Raw genomic sequence first — 20,915 nt, 5'->3', positions numbered from 1 at the left:
ATGTGACAAGAAATGCAGTTAGAAATGAACAATGGTCTGACAAAAGCCTGTTCTGCAATGAGTACTGTGACTGCCCATCTTTTTCGAGATTTTTTTTTTATGTTGTTATATGAGAGAGGAAACGAATAGCTTTTGAACATGGAAAGAGAAAAATACTACTTTTCAATTATGTATTTTAATTTAAAATATTGATTTCATTGTTTAGTTAATAGAGAAAATAAAATTCCCACAATGCGAGAAGGGTTTTCTGTCTGGAATGGAACAAATGGTTTTAGTCCTGAGTCAGGTGAGTGACTTTCTGTCACAATTTCTGGCTTATTTTGCTCTTGTTGCTATAAAATTGTCTGTAATTTGATACGTACTGGGAAAAAAAAAAAAAAAAAGGAATGTAAGAAAACTGTGCCAAGCTGAAAATCCTGTGGGTCTCCGTGAGGAGGGCTGCTGGGCCAGTTGGAGTGCTGGGAATGCTGATTCGTGGCAGTGGTTCCTGAGCAGGGAAAGTGAGTGCTGCAGCAGTTCAGCCTCTGAAAAAAAACATAGCTGCTTAGTCCTCTGCTCTAGGACTGTTTCTGATTTCCAAGCCTTAGGGTTTGTCTTGGGGTTGCTCTGGACAGACAGACCCTGAGATGCCGGGGGTAGATGGGTTACAGGGGTAGTTTTGAGACAGGTTCATGCCCCCAGCCCCTGCGGATCTGTTGTTTGGTCTGAAGGAAATACAGAACTCTTGAGCGAGGTGCCCTGGTGGTCACACTATTGCATATTTTTCCCCCTGCTGAGAAAGCAAGCAGTGACGGCAGAGCGCGCTGCCAGCTGCGGTGACTCGGGGAGTGAAGGCTGAGCTTCCTCCTCTTCTACTTCAAAGGCCTAATAAGGCTAGTAATGACGGGGGGGGGGGGCGGGTTTGGTCCGCGGTGGCTGGCAGGGCAGCACGGGGAGGGGCCCGGCGGTACCCAGTGGTAGCGGCTGGCCAGCCCCGCCCGCCGGTCGGCCACGTCGCCGCCACGTCTCGGCGCAGGCGCGGTGGCTGCTTCCGTCACGGGAGCAGCGGCGGAGGGTTGTGCGGGAGCGGTGGGCCTGGGGAAGGGGGCGAGCGGGCCGGGCTCCGCGGGCTGAGTTGAGCCGCGCCGCTATGAGCTTCTTGTGGGGCGTCATGGGCGGCCCCAGCGCCGGGCCCCAGCCTTCCGGTGCCGAGACGGTGAGCGGGGCGCGCGCGGTCCGACGGGGCCTGGCCGGGCGGGAGGATCGGGGTCGAGCAGGGAGCCAGCGGCCGCGGGGTTTCTCCCGGCTGCTTGCGGCGGCGATTTGGGACGGGACGGGACAGCTGCCTGCGCTGGGAGCGGGCGTCGTGGATCCGTGTGGGATTCGGCAGCTCTCCCGGCCGGTGACAAGCCGGGCTGTGGTAGTGGGACCTTGTCTGTGTTCACCTGAGCCCGCTGCTTTTCCAGATCCAGAAGCTGTGCGACCGTGTAGCTTCTTCCACGTTACTGGATGACCGAAGGGATGCCGTCCGTGCTCTTAAATCTTTATCCAAGGTGAGCACCTAGTGTCCTGAAGAGCTAAGGGGGTTTGTAGTAATGTTGTGATGAGTTTTTTCAAACCCACGTTTGGGTTTTAGGCTAGACCACTAACTACTCAGTTTTTCTTCGAACAGAAGTACCGGTTGGAGGTGGGCACGCAGGCAATGGAACATCTCATCCACGTTCTCCAGACAGACCGGTAAGCATGCCTTTGCTGGCAGCCCCCCCCCCCCCTTCCCAGCCCATAACCCACAAATACTGCTTTTCTTGGCTGTACTAATGAAGCTGGGGTTCCAACAACTCATCCATCAGGGAGGCTTTGGTAATTAGAGCCTATTTTGAGGTGAAAAGAACTGAATTCCAGGAACTCAGAGGAGGGACTGAAAAACCAGTTCCAGAGTAAAGGTGATACTTTTAGTGTATCTCACTGTTCCTTAGTGGTCTTTTTCCACTGCTGTGACAAAGGGAACTCAAAATGACAGTGTTCATTAAACACAGGATTTGACATAACATGAATAAGTCTGCTGCTGGGCACAAGGTGAACTAGCCAGGATTAAGAGCAGAAGAGTGAAGGCAGCAAATGTGTGTTTTCTCAAGCATGTGTCATCCAGTGAACTGGTAGAATAGTCCTGTCATAGGGAGTAATGCAGGCATTTAATTTGAAGTACTCAAGTAAATACAAAAGCTGATTGCTGGTAAGCCAGATGACACAAGTTTAAATCCTTCATGTGGACCACAGTGTAGTGTTATGCAATCCAGTGTCTGAAAAAAAACCCCACAAATTTGCTATCCATCTTTTCCTGCAATTGACTGCATTGGTGTACTTGTTGGTAACCACATGTTGTATCTTGGAACTTGTTTGTGGTGATTTAGGGTTCAAATAGTGCCTGTTCCTGGTGTTTCGGTAGGTGAGTGTTGTGTGAAGGTCTTTTAGCCTGCATTTGAACATGAAGGCGGTAAACGTGTACGTAGAAGGCCAGCCATAACGGCATATGTGGCATAGTTACATGTGTGCACATGGGAATAGGAGGGTGTTTCCTAGTGCTGAGACAAAGGAAAATTGGGAAAGCAGCAGTTCACTATCTAGAAGGAGGCATCTTGCTTTTTCTTAAGGTATGTATGTGAAGGAGTTCTGCTGTGCTCAGCCAAAGCCTGCTGGTGGTGGCCTTCCTTGCCTGGCCAGTTATGCCAGATGTGAAGAAGTGTAGGGCTGGTGTCTAGGTGAGTTCTGTCACTTCCTTTCCATTGGTTGGGCAGTTAAAAATGAATGTCTGGCTTGTAGGATGCGACTGGTGAAAGGGAAGGTTACAAGTCTGATGAGTTCAGCTATGTGTTACAGGTGGTGCACTGTTTGGTGTCAGTGGTTGTAGAGGTAAGGCTTTGGAGACTTTTAGTTTCAGGAATACAAGCCACAGCCAGCTCATCAGAATAAGTGGTTGGTAAATGAGTGGCAGGCTCAGCTGAGGGGCTTGCTGAACTGTGAGGATGGAGGTCTGACAGAGGAGAGCACTGCTGTGCCATCCCTGCTGTTCCATTATGCCCACAGGTGTGATCTTTGCACCTTTCAGTGTCCACCTGGGGTGCCCTGAAGCTTTCTGTAGAAGTGGCAAATGCTTGTTTCCTCCTCCTGTCCTCCTCTTATTTTCTTTTTGCATTGCAGCTACTAAAGATTATGTCTAAGAAGCAGCAATGCAACCAGAGAAAACAGAATTCAATCACAGACTCAAGTTGTCTTCTCACATGTCACTGTATTCATGTGAGTGACTCACGTGTGCTAGTTCTCTACACTGATAGTTGCTGTTTTAAGATTAGAGAAGGTTTAATTTGATTAGACATGTGAGGGGACCAGGAAAATGGAAAGCTGAAGTCCAGATAGTGACTCCTGTTTTCCTCTGCAGCTTAGCTTTAGGGAGGTGGGAAGTGTGTATTTTCAGTGATGTTAGGTTGGCCTGAAGATGGGTAACTGAGCGCCTGAGGTGACTCTTTGGCTATGAAGCTTCTGATGGTTGTTATCTTACGGTGGTTGAGATGTTACACACCTGTCTGCCTGTTGTTTGGGATGTATGCCTGTCGTTGCTGTGTCTTGTGTGCACCAGAATGTGAACCTCATGCACTGGGATTCCCTTCTTAGTTCCTGATTGAATACAAGCAAAGCTTGGTTGGGCTGTATCAGGTGAGCCTTTATCTGGTCTCCAGCCTTTTTTGCAGGTGTTTGGTTGGAAAGAATTACAGGGAGGAGCCAGAAACAGGCATGGGTCTCTGAATTCTTTGGTTCTGAGTGCGTGTGTGGAAATGAGAGCTGGTGTACAAAGTACTGTAACATGAGAATAGAACAAGTGCTTTCCTATTATGTAGTTACCCCAGATTAATGGCATAGTTCAAGATGTACAACTGCTTGATCTTCAGCAGCATTTGTCTTGCTGGAATATGTATTAATAATATGCAAAATAGAAGCAACTTTGCTGGTAAGAGTTGATTATTACCTAATGTAAAGCAGCTCATTATGAAATGAGTATCTAATCAAAAAGCCATTTGGTTTTAAGACCTTCTGAGTCAAGTAGGATAGCACAGCTCTTTTCTGAGAATTATGTCAACTTTTATTATGTAATCCTTGAGTAAAAAAGCTGTCTGAGAAGGCCTGGGTGTGCTGAAATGGTGAGCACCGCTTGTAGCCTGTTCTTATTTCTCTCTCAGATTTTAGACTGTTGCTTTGAATCCTGGAACAGAAATACACCACTTCCAAATTAACATATAATTCCACTTGTATACACACAGTTTACTTGTAAATTGTCTTAAGCTCCCTTTCCTGCCTGAATGCTTAGAACTTGTTCTGTAGAAGGCAGACTTCTTGCACTAGTTTTTCAGCTATGAGCATCCACTATCCTGGAGCCAGACAAAGCTCCTAAGTCAGCCTTTAAATGCTTCAGACTCTTATACACACCAGTGTTCACAGGCTATATGTTTATTTTGTAATATGAAGTATGAACTGTGATCTGCAAGAGGACTTTTCCTGACTTGCTGCCTAGATGTTGCCACATCCGGCCAGGGGTTATTTGGGCACTGGCTTCAGAAAAGGCCAGTACCACATAACTGTTGGTGTGAGAGAGGTACCAGAGTGGGAAGCCTGCTGCATCTTTAACTGCTTTGTTTTTACTGATGGAACAAGGGTTTTGCATTTCACTATGACAGTTCTAATAGTTTGAAAGCTAATGTGAATCTGAGAGAAATAATTGTTTTCACGAGGCACACACCTAATTTATTTTTGTGCTATTAATTCCAAATTTTGTGTTGTAATATGCTTCCCATTACACCCTGTGTAAGAGGTAATACAAATGTCACTACCCCTTTCATAGCTGTAGCATGACTTGAATTTTTAGGGGTAATACAATGCCTTCCTCTCTAGGCATGCTGTGATTGATGATATGATAGAAAAACTCCGCTGTTCTATGTGTGTCTTTCCAGTATAGATGATGCTTGTCTCTACTGGGACAGTGAAATGCCATAGTGTTAGGAGAATAGGTAAAAGCATCTTGGAAGCCTCCTACCTGGGCAGGACAATACATGGTGCCTTTGCTTCCCTAGGTCTCTCCTATTGTGTGTGAGCTCAGGGAGTGTGGCACTGATAACTGGCAAAGTGCCACAGGAAAGCACCAGGACACAAGATGTCTGAAGTGGTTTCTGCTGGATTGTTGTGTTGGATAAAGGCTGTATCATTTATGGATGTGTGAGAGGCTGGTAGTGTATTTATTGACTGCTTTTCACTACAGAGCCAAAGCTGCACAGCTTCAGTCTGAACAGAATATTCACTAAAAATGTTGTATGTGGTGAACAGCAGATGGTAGCAAGGCAGTGAACAGCAAAGATGCTGCTGTCCTCCTTCTGTGATGTGCTCCTCTTGTGACAAGAGAAACAAGGCCTGCTTTTATCACGTGTGTGTAAAATTTGCGTATCCTTTTGTAGCTGCTGTGATGTCCCTAAAAAGGGAAAAAGAAAGCAAGGCTGAAGCTTGCATTTTAAGTCTCCAGGAAGTAATTTGTATGTGTTTTTCAGATGTGAAATTCTTTCACTGACATCAAAAAGAAATCAGAGGCGTTGTGGTATTGTGTTGAAGAACTAAAATGTCAATAACGGGAAAATGTAAGCAGGCTGGAAGTCCAAGTGTACCTTCTGGATGTGACAGTGTTCATGGAGTAAAAGCTTGCTTTACCTGCTTTGGCTAACAGTTTGGCAGAGGAGATAAATTTTCCCCCTTTTGTTTCCATTAAAGCCCAGCTTAAAAGCAGGTGTTATGAGTTGAGTGACACATTGAGGAAAAATGCCAGTGTCCTGGGAGGACATCAGCAGGACAAGGATTCAATTCAAAACCCAAGGTCAAAGAACAGATTACACTGATGCCTGATTTCTAGCTTTTGATTTAGTGTCACTCATAGAAAGGGGGATTAGATGTCACTTTGACAGCTTGCTAAAGCCCTTCCTTTAGTGGCACAAGAAGTGCAGGTATCAGTTGCTCCAGCATGTCTTCTCACAGCTGGTGGATCACCTTGAGGCATCTCCAGTTTTCTTGGTTGCAACAACTACTCTAGGTCTGTCATCTTTAGTGGTCTAGCAGAGATACCTGGCATCAATTAAGGCTTGGTTTTTAAGATTGCTGGTTAGGTTGGTTTGTAGGCCTTTACTCTGAACATGCCTAGGAGCTTCTTACCATGCAAGCTGATCTTTGGCCCTTGCTTTGAGTGCCTTAGAGCTCAGTGAAAGTAAATACGTAGAAGTTTGACTGAGAGCTCTTGTTCTGACAGTGTGCTCTTCTGGTGCTTGGGCAAGACATGTAAAGAGCTGTGAGGAGAGTTCTGCACTCTGAGATGCCTTCCTTTGTGATGCTAGGTTTTATTCTCCTTTCGTTTTTTGGCCAGCTGTGCTTTCACACTTTTGGTTGATGAGCAATAAAGCAAGGAACGAAAACAGTTACATCCCCCTTCAATTCTTGAACTGTGTTGTAACGTAGGGTTTACAAATTGCATGGTCTTCATAGTGCAGAAGAAACGGGTCTGTCTTAAAACAGGGCTTATTAAAAGAAAAATTCTTGGTGTAAGCAGGTGTAATAATAATGCTTAGACTGGCTGCCCAGCAGCTTCCTGGGGGTGCCTGAAGTTCAAAACTCCTTAATAACTGGACATAGTCCGAGTTGGTGACACAGGCTGGCCTGTTTGGGAGAATCCCAAACTTACTGCAGTCACGTGGAGCACAAGCTTTCAGCTCCTGGTTCCCACTGATGGGGTGGCAGGGAGGGTCCTTCCTGGGTTGGTGCTGAAGCTCGTCTGCTGCTCCCTTGGGTGGCTTTCTGGGATGTGGTCTAAACCCCTCCCAGACATTTCTCCTGGTATACTTGAGGAGCAGGTTGGAAGGAATGACTCAGGAAATGAAAGACATGCTGACAGTGAAGCTTTCTGCAGTCATCTTAAGTCACCAGACTTTCCGGATGTGGCCACCTGAGGGAATGGAACTGGAAAAGGGAGTTTGACTCCATTCAGGGACCAGACAGCTTATGGTTACATGGTATTTATGAAATGTCTGTCAACATCAGTCCTTCTCACTTGATCTCACACTGCCAAGGGAACTACCTGTGTTGTAAGAGTAGTTGGAAATAAGTCATTAAAGAAAAGTGGTTCTTTTATTTGCAGTTCAGATTCTGAAATAATTGGCTATGCCTTGGACACTCTCTACAATGTAATATCGAATGACCTAGAAGAGGAGGAGCAAGGTAAGTGCTTGGTAGCAATAGATGTATTAACTGTGGAGGTGCTTCCCTTGGTGGTTTTGTTCAAATCATAAACGGTAATGCCCTGTGATTTACTAATGCTGATACTTGCTTTGTTATTGTGTAGCTGTTAAGACAGTCCTAAAAATCGTGTTGTACACAGCTTGCTTTAAAGTAGCATTGGATCTCTTGCTTATTAATATAAAAAACTATGTTCTATGAAGAGCAGCTAGGTTGGAATGGAATAATGAATTGAGGTTTTATTCTAGTTTGTAAATAAAGATTAAAGCAATTCTTTGTATAGGGAAAGGGCAATTCTGACTAACTGTCAGATGGGACACTACTGTGTGATACTGAGAGAGATCTCAGGAGCCTATGATAAGGTGGCTATGTATAAGGGTGAAAACCTTCTTTTCTAGCCCCACTGTGGCATTTTAGAAAGAGATTATGCCTGTCCTCCCAAGACAGTTAGATGTAGAAGCAGACACTATACAGCTAGCCTGGGAAACTGTTTCTAAACCAAATGGCTGTAGACCTGCTTTCCAAGTTTTTAAGAGGAAAACATCAACAGCAAATAAAAAGGCTTGTTCCATTCTGCTTTTGGGTAGATGAACATGAAAATCCACATTATTAGCAGTCTCTTAGAATGAGCAAAGAATTGACAAACTTGAGTTATGTATGTGAGATTGCCAGTGTTGAAAGAGCTACGAGGTGGTTTAATTTGGCTACCTTCATAAGAACTACCAGAAGGAGTAATTGCTGCTGTACAAAGCTAGGGTGACCACTTTGAAAATCTGAGCTTATGCTGCTATTGGTTGTGCTGTTTGGAAAGCTATTCAACTTGTAAACCTTTCTCTTGTTTCTTTTTCTTTTATCTGCATTGACAGATGATTCTGAAGGTAAAAGAACCTTTACTTATATAAGTATGGCACTTTTAGACACGGTTGCTGCTCACACTTGTAACACTGTTGTTTAAAAAGGACACTGTAAGGACTTGTGTTAGAGCTTGGTGAAAGCTTTTGCATGTCCTTTAGAGCTTAAGTGTCTACCCAGTTTTATTTCTTGGGTGATTTGGGCATGTTGGAATGCCAGCTGATCTCCAGAGATTGTGATACTGATAAATTCCTGTTTAGGATGTCATGACAGCATGCAGCTTCACAACTGGTAAGATTTTAATGGGCAAAAGTTTTGTGACTAGAGCTTCTGTTTTCAAGAAGCCCTGAAGTTGGACGCATAGGCATGAGCTGCATATCACATCATTCACAGTGTCTCTTTTAAGCAGTGCATGTTAAAATACAGTGTTTCCTTCTACCTTAAGTTCCCACTAACACTGTGTATGTTCTCCTTTTGTAAACTGGTTTTATCCCAAAGCATGTAATCTGTTAATTTTAAGATTAAATTCCAGTTTACAGTGCTGCTTCTTAGTGAATCATTAAGAGCTAATCTTAGTAGATAGAAGTTGTTCTCTTTATTTGAGCCCTGTCAATGTGTAGATGAAAAGAGTAATTATGGGGAAAAATCTGGTTGCAAGATCTGTGGTGTATCCACATAAATAGAAGATGCAGTTTTCCAGTTTCTTTCTGCTTGGCTTGTCTCTTTTTTTAAATGAAAAAATCAGTACAAGAAATTCTTATTAAAATAAAGCTAAAATTGAGAGGAAAGTAAAAAGACAACTTTAATTTGGTTCTTTTCTAGGTTAATCCTAAATATCCTGACCTAGAGTCAAGCTTTTGGCATAAATAAAAACTACAGCAAACTAGTAAGAGGCTGAGTTGTGTGTACTGCTCAGGCTTTGCCTTAGCATCTGAAACTTGGGCAAGGACAAGAGTTCGGATTAGGTGGAATCCATAACTCAAACACTTGTACTTTGTAGCTGAATTAAAGGACTTGGGTAAGAGCCTGGGTAAAGGACAAGATATTCAGTCACAGCTCACGGGGAAATTCCAAGCGAAATGTTTTGACTTGAGCATCCATTTAAAAGAAAAAAAGTGCAGGTCTATGGGCTTTCCTTGGTTTGCAGCAAGCTGCAGTGCCTGTAGTCTGGGTATGATTCTCAGCCGAGTTGTCCCGTCATCTGTAGTAGGAAGTGCAGCAGCCAAACTTCTGTGGCAGTGGCTTACCGGAGGTTTTCATTTACTCCTGTAAACCAGGAGTGAGCCAGACTCGATGAGCTCCTCAGCCTCAGATTTATCACTGTGGAACTCATGTTCTGCTAGATGATTTGTGCCAGAGCTAGTTTTGCACACAGCCTGTCCTCCCTTTTGTCATCTTTTGATAGTATTTCCTAGTTTCTGCAGCTAAAAAAAAAAAGGCAGCAGATAGGTGCTGCTTCTCTCTCCCTCTTGTAAGCTACCTACTGATAAGCCTGTTTCAAGAACAAAATATAAAGTCATAGAATAGTTAGGGTTGGAAAGGACCTTAAGATCATCTAGTTCCAACCCCTCTCCCATAGGCAGGGACACCATACAGATATGTATGTATACATATATATATATATATATATACACACACACATTGTGTTAGAGCAATGATCAGTTACTCTCGACAAACCATTCTATGATGTCTGAAAGGCCAAACAAGTATCTCTTACCTGTGCTGGAAGTACTTAAACATGAGATACCATAAAGTGATACCTTGCAGCAAAACACTATTGACAACAGTCTGAATTGGGTTGTTTGAATTAAAATTGTTTTCTTAGCACCAGATTTTTACAGAAGAGTCCTTTGATTTCTCTGTTCTGCCATACCCCTAACAAGGTACGCTTGGAAGATTATGTGTGGTTTTTGATCCTTTCTATGTCTGCTCAGTTATTAATGGTTTGTTAGGGACTCCTTGGTAAGGCTGTAAATCCTGCAGTTTAATCAGGAGGAAGAAGCCTTGTTTTGCCTTCACTTCAGTAAACCAGACCTTCAGATTTGGCCAGAAATTTAGTGGCTTTACCATATATTTTCTGTGCTTTATGCTTCAAGCTGTTCTTGATCCTGATAGCCATTAGCTAGCATGGGATGAATGTACATGTGCATGATCTGTAGGGCAACCGATGTAAAAAATGAGCAGCAGTGCCTTTGCTGTGGCTCTGCAGTGAAGTGTGATCAATGGGAAGAACCTCTTTTTCTTTTGACACTGAAACGAGTTTGTTTAGTAGATGTTTGGTTCTCTCCTGTTTTTAAAACAAAATACCTTTCAATGAAAGTCATGGTTTTTTTCTCTTTTGGGTAATGTTTGTGTCAGTGTTTGTTTTGAGAGTAATGAACATTACAGCAGTGACTCTAGACCTTTCTGTCTCTGGTGGCCCTACTCTTAAGAGCAAAAGTTACAATAACCTGAAGTTCTTCCAATTATGTGTTGTAATACATTGTTTTTACTGTTATAGAAGAAAACTTAACAAAAGTTGATGATTTGGGGAGTCAGTTCACAGAGATATTCATTAAACAGCACGAAAATGTCACACTCTTGCTGACTCTTGTGGAGGTGAGTAGTAATATCATACTTGGAATACTGACAGACATATCATGCTGTACCAGGAGATGACCTTAATGGATAAAGCTTTTCTCTCGGCATTCTAGTGAAGCCTGTGTCAAATGTGAGGTAGTCTTAGACATGGTGAATGTGGGGTTGGAGATGACCTGAATGAACAGGTCAGTTGAATGAGTTTGAGATGACCTGGGGAGCCCAGAGGTTTGTTGTGGTTGGTCAAGTCTGTTCATGGATTCATTAGCAAGGGAATGCTCAAGAACTGACAAGACCCAGTTTTAAGAGAAGCTGCTGCTACTTTTTGGTAATAGGAAGAAGATGCAGAAGAGTTTGCTGTTCTTTCTCTCTTGGATTTCTGGTTAATACAGGCTGATCCCTGCAGGATCAGACTGGCTGGTTTTTAGAAAGAAGATACAGCTTGGAAAGCTACCCTTTCTGGAGAGGGAGGAAGGGAAGCTGCTGGGTGTTCAAATTGCTGATGATAAAATACAAAGAACAGGATAGTGTTTTGACTTGCTGACTGAGTGCTGTGATAGTGGATGGAAAAGAAAGTAGCAGGTGAAATTTCTTACCTGTTTGGTGTCTATTCATAACGGGGATCTAGAAGAGGAAGATGAATACTGAGGAGTTTATTACCTGATGTCCTCTTCTCCATCTTTGCAGGAATTTGATTTCCATGTTCGCTGGCCTGGAGTGAAACTCCTTACATCTCTTTTAAAGCAGCAAGGACCTCAAGTGCAGCAGATAATTCTTGTCAGCCCTATGGGTGAGTGGTTGATATACTTGAAGCTGGAGGCTCTGCAAATATCATGGCAAAGGGCTAGAGGGGCTGCACCTCTTTATGCTTGCTCTGTATGTGTTTCTTGCAGGTGTTTCCAGACTCATGGATTTACTAGCAGACTCTAGGGAGGTTATACGAAATGATGTAAGTACAGAACAAAGGTGGTTTATTCTCTTCATAAAAAGTAACTGTTACCTGAATTGCATATACCTGTGCAGAATTTGGATTAAGTTAAACAAATACGTGTGAAGAAATGATTGTGGTCGCTAATTGGGAATATTTCACTCCACAGCTGAGGTGTGTGGCCTTTGGATGTCAGGCTACAGTCCTCATAACAAAGGCAAACCCTTACTGGATATTTAATGCAAACACTGACCCTTGTGCAGGGTTTTCGTAGTATGTTAGCTAATATTTCTCTTCACCTTCTGTCAGCTTAATTGCAGTCCTTCCTCTTTCCTGATTAGCTGTCAAAACGCTCAGATAATTACAGAAGAGATGAGGTGCTTTACAAATTCCTTCTTTCTTCTTATAGCTGCTTAGTGTCTTTTTTAACAGTACTGTGCTTCTGTTTTGAAGTACAGAGATTCTGGACAGGATTATGTTGCTGATTTAGTTTCCTTCTAAGAGCTGTGACTTGTGAAAAGCAATATAGTTCTAGTAAAATTAAGTTTAATTTATTCTTTGCCCTACCTGTCAAGGGAGTCCTCTTGTTACAGCAGTTGACAAAAAGTAACGCAGCCATACAGAAGATTGTTGCCTTTGAGAATGCCTTTGAGAGACTTCTGGATATCATAACAGAAGAAGGAAACAGTGATGGAGGTACAGAAAAATCCAATACTTAGTCATGTGCTTGTGCACAAACCATTGGGTGATGATGTTTATAGGCTGATATTAGTATGTGGTTGTAGCTATGTCAGTGGCTAGAAGGATCAAAACATACAGCCTGGTAGTACCAAAATTGGACTGAACAAGTAGGCAGGGTTTGAGTATCTTTTGAAACCTAGTCTTGAGATACATAGTTAAGACATCAGTTAATGTCTCTGAACACTTGTGCATGAGTTTGTGTGGTCTTGTTTGGCTGAGGTCTGTGAATGTGTACACGTGGAATGGCAGTGTCAGATACATGTGTGCTGCATTTGTCACTGAGTTAAGCATCTGCATTCCTCTTGTGAGATCCTTGGATGCTTGGAGTGTCTGGAAATAACAGCTTGGTGAGTTTCTTCAGCCTCACTAGTAATTTAAATTTCCTGATCAGCCCCTTGCAAAATCATTTACCAGCTGGGGGGAAAAGGTATTTAAAAAACTGAATAAAATGATGCAGCATTTAGGTATTTTTTATTAGCAACACATGAGTTTATCACCAGTTGTAGTTTGATACAGGATCTATGTTAGTAACAAGGCATTTTGCTGTTCCATGACTTTTCTGTGGGATGCAGGAGCAGTTAATGCTTCTCTCCCAGATGAATTATGCCAGGTATGTTGTCATGGAAGAATTAAGCAAGCCTCTGATTCAAAGCTGCTATTTTGAGGCAGTTAATAATTTTAGGTGAGTTGGTATGTGAAGTCTTAAATGCTCAGAGTTCTCTGCTCTCCCCACCACGTGTCTCTTTCTCCCATCTGCAGCTCTGGTGAGTGAGAGAACTAAACTGGTCTCGCTTTCTTCTCCCACTCCCAAGTCCAGAACTGCTTGTGTGTGTTCAGGAGTGCAAGGAGTAAGTCTTTATGCTTCACACTGATTAAGATCTGGAGGCATCCCAGCAGTACCAGTGCCTTTACGAGTGTTGTTTTATGGACAAAGTTGTCTGAGGATTTTCTCTTCACAGAGCACATACTTGATAAGCACCTATAGTGCTTTTTCAGCACAGATTAAAACCTGAGAGGAAAAAGCCCTGTTGGAACTCCAAGGAGTTGAGTTTTAACTGGCTCATTGGAAGGGCTATTTCTAAGAATTGCTTCTCGACCAAAATAACCGAGAAAGCAGCTTTGAAATGAGTTGAAGATGTAGCCAGTGATTGAAGAGAATGAATGTCTAATCCACTAAGAATTGCTGCATTTGAATCATGATGTAGTTCCAGAGGAACTTAGGTTTAGTGCTTAGAATAGAGAGAGTTGTGTAGCCTTACTCTGAAGTAGGTATAATTTGAGACATGAAGTGGTTGTGAAGCTTTGCTTCAGACTTGGGAAACAAACACAGTTACGGTTTCTTTGGAAATGTGCTGGATTGACATTGATTTACTGAATTTAGAGTGACCTTTGGTTATTTTTTCATGTGTATGGTTCACAGTTCTTGATCGAATTCTAATGTTTGGTAAGAATGGAAGAGTTCAGAAGCATGTGATCTGTTCTGTCCAGAACATACTCAGTGTGGGGAGAAGCCAGTTAGTTTTCTGTGTGTAATATTCTAATTATTTCTTTGCGTTTTCTGTCTCAATCAGGAATAGTAGTGGAAGACTGTCTCCTTCTATTGCAAAACTTGTTGAAGAATAATAATTCCAATCAGAATTTTTTCAAGGAAGGTTCATACATTCAGCGTATGAAGCCTTGGTTTGAGGTTGGAGATGACAACTGTGGATGGTCTGCACAGAAAGTAACTAATCTCCACCTTATGCTGCAGGTAAAACACTTCATCTCCTAAGTACTGTTTTCAGCACTTTCAGCTCTGCAGTGAAGAATAAGTATAACATAATAGCCAACTATGAGATCCATGTGTTTGTAGATAGAATAAGATATCAACATTCATGAGATGTACTGCCTTCAGCACAAACACTAGTGCCAAGTTGTGGATTTGGAGTGGCTGACATATTGGGGAACTGAAGATTTAACAGTGATTTCAGTAGCTCACTGGAGGTATTCTATATGAGGAGTCCCCATTCATGAGTTCATGTATGGCTGCAATACATTAGCCTGGTTTGAGCCTTCACTGTGGATTCATAATTACTGATTTTTGGGCATCGTTCCTTCTGCTTACTCCTCCAAAAATGGGAATAAGGGTTTCCTGTTCTGTGGCACTTTATGCGGAAGCTGAATGCTAATAATGAAGGTAGTTTGTTACCTTCCAAAAAGTAGTTCTGACAAATGGTGAGCCAAGTAGGAGGATAGTTAGAGCTTGATTTCTCATCACATAGTTGCAAGGTTTTCAGTGGAGTCAGAAATTTGAAGGTCTTAGAGGGTTTAACTGAACTCAAAATCAAATGGCCCAGTGTAGCAATGAGATGAACATGGTGTTTGGTTGTTATTTCTTATCTTCATTTTGAGGAGCAATTCTGTTTCGTGGCCAAATTTAAAATGGGTGAATCGGTTTTGTTTGGTGTTTCAGGTGGCCTCACGCTCTCTTCACATAAAGATGTTCTTCGTTTTTTCTAGCTTGTGCGGGTGCTTGTGTCTCCCACAAATCCTCCTGGTGCTACCAGCAGCTGTCAGAAAGCAATGTTTCACTGTGGGCTCTTACAGCAGCTCTGTACAATCCTGATGGCAACAGGAGTTCCTGCTGATATCCTGACAGAAGTAAGAGGGAGCAGATTGATGTGATGAGGGGGGGCAACTAAATGGGTGAAAGCAGTCGTCTACAGGGATAATGGATTGCCGCAGAGACAAACTGGAATTAGGCTATTTGCTAAGAGTTTCAGATGCCACATATGTCAGTTTCCTGTGTGGGTGTCAGGGTCTGACTGGAGAAAACCCGAGTGTCAGACCTGTTTTTTTTTGTGATTCCAAGAGTGAAATTAAAACAAAAATGAGGTCAAGTACCATAATCCGTCAGTTGGTTTATTACAGAAAGACAGTTGTAAAAAAGGAAATTATTAAAAAGGGGGTAGCAGTAGGACAGATTGGAAAAAAGATATAAATGAAGCAAGAGTTCAGGATGCAGAGATATACCATGGATCCAGCAGTGTTCCAGGGTCTTTAGTTGTCATCCTCAGTGGTGGGAGTCCTTCAAGGTCCCTAGTTGGTATCAGAGCAGTGTCCCCAAGAGTCTGTAGTAGTAGTCGGATGTGGGTGTCCTCATGGAGGTGTCCTTGGAGTTGTCCTCATGGAGAGTGCTCTCACAGAGGTGTCCTACCTGGTGATTATCTTTTCCCCCTTTTATTATGAGTTGGGGGAGTACTGTTCACATATTGCACGTTCCTGGTAGACCAGTTCGCTGATCTTGCAGCCAACTGCAGCAATTCTTGGGATAAAGGGCAGCAATTGCTCACACCAGTCCTGGAGGTAATGGGTTTATCTCAGCTGCTCCCACCCATCTCTCAGGCAATGGACCATGGAGTCCCATTTCAATTCCTCACAGCCTTCTCTCAGGCAATGGATGTTGGAGTCTTATCTCAACTTCTCCCACCCATCTCTGAGATAGTGGAAGGTGGAATCCCATCTCAGCTTCTCATACATACCAGAATTTGAGACAATGGACAGTGGAGTCTGATTTCTATTCGGTCTCTCACAGGGGGCAGCATCAGTGTAAGATAGTCTTTAGATTATATTCTGCAACCAGATGTTACTGCTATTTGCTAATTTTCTCTGTTGGATTTCAGCATATCCCAGAGTGGCTGTATTGATTAATGTTTTGCCCTGTTCTGGTGGTGGCGGTTTTGTTTTTCTCTCTTGAGAGAGTCTAGAAGTATTCTGACTTGGCACATTCCCAGTGAGGAGGCATTTCTAGCTTCTAGGAAGCCCTGCCTGCAGTAGAATGAGGTGCTTTTTCCCTTGATAAAATGACATGCTTAGAGTATCTCCCATACAAAGACAGGCTGCAAAAATTGGGACTGTTCAGGCTGGAGAAGAGAAGGCTGCGTGGAGACCTCATAGCAGCCTTCCAGTATCTGAAGGGGGCCTACAAGGATGCTGGAAAGGGACTTCATCAGGGACTGTAGCGACAGGACAAGTGATGGGTTTAAACTGAAACAGGGGAAGCTCAGGTTAGGTATAAGGAGAAGTTCTTTATTGTGAGGGTGGTGAGGCACTGGCACAGGTTGTCCAAATAAGTGGTGAACGATCCATCCCTTGGCAGTGTTCAAGGCCAGGTTGGACAGAGCCTTGGGTGACATGGTCTAGTGTGAGGCATCCCTGACCAAGCAGGGATTTGGAACTAGATGATCTTAAGGTTCTTTCCAACCTTAGCCATTCCATGATTGAGAGTAGGCTGGTTCCTTTGGTGTGGCCTCCATTCCAGTTCTTTTCACATTTTAGAAGGTTTCATCTTTCAACTTCTTTAAAATGTCTACTTTAACTGGCTGTCGTAGCAAACCTGGTCTGAGGTAGCAAATAAAGTTGGAGGTAACTGGGTGTGACAGATCTGTCAGAGCTTTCTGTCCCTTGACCTTTCCCCCAGCATGCTCCGCAGCTGTTAGTTGTTTGGATTTGATTTGAAATGGTTTTAGTGAATATGCTGAATATGTGTTCTGTGATACTGAGCTGTCAGGGTAACCTTGAATAATTTTGAGTGAGTGACCTAGGTAGTAAATTATGGCTCACATTTAACTGTCAGTTTTTTTTTTTTCTGCCCTTTCTGTAGACCATAAACACTGTATCAGAGGTCATTCGAGGATGCCAGATGAATCAAGACTACTTTGCCTCTGTAAATGCACCTTCTAATCCACCAAGGTAGAGGAAGGAAAGTGTTTAACTGTTAAGTAATACTGTGTTGGTATGGGCCATGGCAGTCTGATCTGAAGGATTGTTTAAATTGTGATACACAGCAATAGAATTGAGTTCACATTGATGTGTTAGAGCATGAAGGTGTCAGGTTGTTTTACAGAGATAAGACCTAGAACTGATTTTGTTATGTGACACCTGAAAATTGAGTGAGCAGTAGCTGAGAAATTCCTAGATAGGGTTCAACTGTCAGTCAGAGGGCAGCCTACAAAAGGCCAGGAAAACAGGCAGGTAATTGCTATTTACTCAGACTGGGGAACAGCAAATGTTAGCTTAAGGAGATCTTAATCTCAACATTGAATAAGGAGGGTGAAGGTAGAGGGGTAGTATTCTGTATTACAAGCTGCTAGTGGCCTCATGAGGCATCTTCTGTGGTATTATTGAAGCTTGCAGGGAGCAGCAGGGGACTTGATGGGCAGTGGAGACACTGTGGAGGAATGACAGCTCTTGGCAGTCGTGTGTAAAGAATACTGTTGTGTGTTTTAATGACTTGAAAAACCTGCGTATTAAAATCAAGGGGTTTACTCCAGTTGTAATACATGGAATGGGCAAAAGTCTCTTTCCTTACCTGTAGAATACAGTAGGGATTGTCTCCCTGTGGTTGTCTTCATTTGCAGCTGTACCCTAATGTTTTTTATCTTTCCCAACAGGCCTGCGATTGTAGTACTTCTGATGTCCATGGTGAATGAACGTCAGCCTTTTGTGCTACGTTGTGCTGTTCTCTATTGTTTCCAGTGCTTTCTCTACAAAAACCAAAAAGGCCAAGGAGAAATTGTGTCAACACTTCTGCCGTCTACTATTGATGGTATGCAGAGTTACCATCTCTGCAACGAGTTAACTGTCACCAATATTTAATGCATCAGCTGATGTCTTTGGCAAAATCATTTACTTGCCATTGAGTGTCTGATCTGGGCAAGATCACAGAATCACAGAATGGTTTTGGTTGGAAAGGACCTTAAGATCATCCAGTTCCAACTCCTTGCCTTGGCCAGGGATGCTTCACACTAGGCAATGTCACCCAAGGCCCTGTCCAACCTGGCCTTGAACACTGCCAGGGATGGGAGCATTCACCACTTCTCTGGGCAACCTGTGCCAGTGCCTCACCACCCTCACAGTAAAGAACTTCTTCTTTAGATCTAATCTGAACTTCCCCTGTTCAAGTTTAAATCCTTTACTCCTTGTCCTGTTGCTTCAGTCCCTGATGAAGAGTCCATCTTTGGCATTCATTCTTGGCTTATGTTTTCTCTCAAACTTGACTAGTTCAATTTTTCTGCATTTTAACTGTATGCTGATGTCTTAAATATTTTGCCTGTTTTTGTGGCTTGTTTTAATCTCACTTCTTGATCATTCTGGTAGCTACAGGTAACTCAGTCTCAGCTGGTCAGCTGCTTTGTGGGGGCCTCTTTTCCACGGACTCCCTCTCTAACTGGTGTGCTGCTGTAGCCCTGGCCCATGCGTTGCAGGAGAATGCCACTCTGAAAGAACAGCTCCTTAGAGTTCAGCTCGCCACCAGCATCGGCAATCCACCCGTTTCGCTGCTGCAGCAATGCACCAACATCCTCTCACAGGTACATCACTGGGTTAAGGCTCCAGGTATCCAGGAGGAATGCTGCACTTATGCAGGAGCATCACAGGAAGGCACAGAATCATAAAATATTATGGGTTGGAAGGGACTTTTGAAGGTCACCTAGTCTTAAACTCATCATCTAGACAGCCATCTAGTCATCTAGCTTAAGGAGAAGGAGGTTTCTGTCTTTTGCAGATCATTTTAAGCTTTGCTTAAACCCTCCTATGCTCTAGGGGGAAGAGAAAAGCAGCACATCTTGCTTTTTCATCAACGATTGATCCTTGGTGTTGCCTACTCTTAAGGGTTCTGAAGTATTTAGACCTTAAACTTGGTTTAAAAGAATAGGCAAACTGGCAGGATCCCCAGTAGCATTGTGTTGCTGAAAGGGTTCCTGCTTAGTATTTAACCTGTAACTGTTAACTGGGAATGTCTTGAAAATACGAGGCTCTCACAGGTTTGTTGGGGTTGGTTTTGTTGTTAAAAACTTGAAAGCTTTCTTGTTAGCTTTGCCAGTGTTGAGCAAGTGAAGCTCACCTGTGAGCCCGTGCTTCCCTGGGACTTCTGCTTCTATTCTGGATACTTTCCCCTGAATGATTGCAGTAATGAGGAGCTGGATAACTCTGGCAGCTATTAGACTTCCCTGCAATTGATAATAATTCCAGCAGAATGCTGGAATTCTGAATTGGTTTGTGTGACTTTTTCGTCTGCTTGACCTGAAAACTGACAGTGCTCCTTTTTAGCCTGTTCCTGGCTTTTTTTGTATGAGGTAAATTTGAGTCAGCAAAACTGCCAGTGGCTCTTTAGCTTTACATGATGGAAGGGACTGAAACTTTGTGGGGGGATGTTTCTGAACTGTGTTGTACTTGAAGCTTCTCAAGTAATATGTGTGTAACTTGCAGGGTGATAAGATCGACAGACGGGTATGTATATTTTGGCCCAGCTTGGGCATTTTCTTGCCAAAAGCAGGCCTTTTCCTCTTGCCTTTGGTTTTGCTGGGGAGGTTTTCTTTAACTGCTTTTTGATGTGTTTCCACTTACAGCTTTGTGTTGCAGTTCGGTTTGGGTTTTTCCCTAGCGTAACGGACTCTTTCTGTGTCTCTGGGGGATTCTGTCCACAAAACTATGGGATAAGGATCTTCGGTAGCACTGGTGCTTTCTTTCCAGTGGGGCAGACTCATTCACTATCTCATCACCTACCTTTCTTGCAAGGAAAATTAAAACTGTTAGAAATGGTGTTTTCTCGGGCTGGCCTGTAGGAAACAGCTGGTACAACTTGCAGCAGGAATGTGGTGCTGATTTCCTGACTGCTAAAAGAAAAACCATTTTTAACCTGCCTCCTGGGCATTTTGTAGGTTGTACTTGCCAGCAGATGTTATGACCTTTGAGCTACTAGTTGTGAATAACAAGCATCTCATTACTAGCAAATGATGCCTGACACAAGTTGTTTGACTTTCAGGCTGTGTTATTTAACTCACTGCTGAGTTGGTTATCAGTTGTCCTGCAGGGTGGGGTTTTATCATTACCAGCCCTGAACTGCAGAACAACAACCATGGAGAGCTGTAATCTGTCACAGTAGGTGCTATCACAGTATATCATAATATATCACTGTGTAGTGGTGTTTTCCAGAGGAGCATATAGTTTGGTGAGGACTACACAGGTCAGAGTGAGGTCTAGATCAGTGGAAACCAGTCATGACCTTCAGGTAGAAGGGCAGCAGCAGCAAGATAATCTTTGTGTTACTACAACAGCATGACAGGATCACAGCAAAGCTGCAGATAAACCTGTAACAAAGACTAAACAAGAATTGCTGGTAGGGCATGAAGTACTCACCATGAAACACAACAGTCAGATGCTGTGCAGTTGGTGGTGATGGCTGTGATCTCTGCTGCTCTGATGTTGTTCACTTGGGTCTCAGGAAGTAATGATGGTGATAATCATGAAAAATGTCCAGATGCTGACTTTCCTGTGTGTGCAGCATTAGGGATGACTGCCACAGTCTTGATACCTGTAATATCTGTTCTCCTACTTTAAGGAGATCATTTAATCTTAATGATGGAGATGTACTACACCTAATCACAGTACCTCAGAAGGAAGTCCTTGAAGGCAGTCTCTTCAGAGCTCTGTAGCTTGCTATCTTCTGTCAGAGCTGCTGGATTTGATTCCAGTCTGTCTTGTA

General features: G+C 43.2%; 1 protein-coding gene across 6 annotated transcripts in view; it reads left to right on the top strand.

Annotated features, from left to right (window-relative positions):
• Positions 1-1,007: 1,007 nt before the first annotated feature.
• USO1 (USO1 vesicle transport factor) overlaps positions 1,008-20,915 on the top strand; it is a 30,016-nt gene continuing 10,108 nt past the window's right edge. For 2 of the 6 annotated variants that reach the window (XM_061345845.1, XM_061345841.1), the window contains exons 1-15: positions 1,008-1,195; positions 1,446-1,532; positions 1,652-1,716; positions 7,196-7,275; positions 8,160-8,171; positions 10,646-10,743; positions 11,410-11,512; positions 11,616-11,671; positions 12,226-12,346; positions 13,963-14,141; positions 14,891-15,031; positions 17,034-17,122; positions 17,824-17,978; positions 18,530-18,741; positions 19,640-19,660. In XM_061345845.1, coding sequence (XP_061201829.1) covers positions 1,130-1,195; positions 1,446-1,532; positions 1,652-1,716; positions 7,196-7,275; positions 8,160-8,171; positions 10,646-10,743; positions 11,410-11,512; positions 11,616-11,671; positions 12,226-12,346; positions 13,963-14,141; positions 14,891-15,031; positions 17,034-17,122; positions 17,824-17,978; positions 18,530-18,741; positions 19,640-19,660 — 1,485 coding nt within the window. In that variant the 5' untranslated portion in view covers positions 1,008-1,129. The remainder of the gene's footprint in view (positions 1,196-1,445; positions 1,533-1,651; positions 1,717-7,195; positions 7,276-8,159; positions 8,172-10,645; positions 10,744-11,409; positions 11,513-11,615; positions 11,672-12,225; positions 12,347-13,962; positions 14,142-14,890; positions 15,032-17,033; positions 17,123-17,823; positions 17,979-18,529; positions 18,742-19,639; positions 19,661-20,915) is intronic. The other 4 variants (XM_061345840.1, XM_061345842.1, XM_061345843.1 and 1 more) reach the window with 4 other exon arrangements.

The sequence above is a fragment of the Neopsephotus bourkii genome, unplaced genomic scaffold (assembly GCF_033783945.1).
Source record: "Neopsephotus bourkii isolate Nb327-2 ecotype Australia unplaced genomic scaffold, CSIRO-AGI_Nbou_v1 NB_244, whole genome shotgun sequence".
Classification (NCBI taxonomy): Eukaryota; Metazoa; Chordata; class Aves; order Psittaciformes; family Psittacidae; genus Neopsephotus; species Neopsephotus bourkii.
This window is presented reverse-complemented; position numbering and strand designations above follow the sequence as displayed.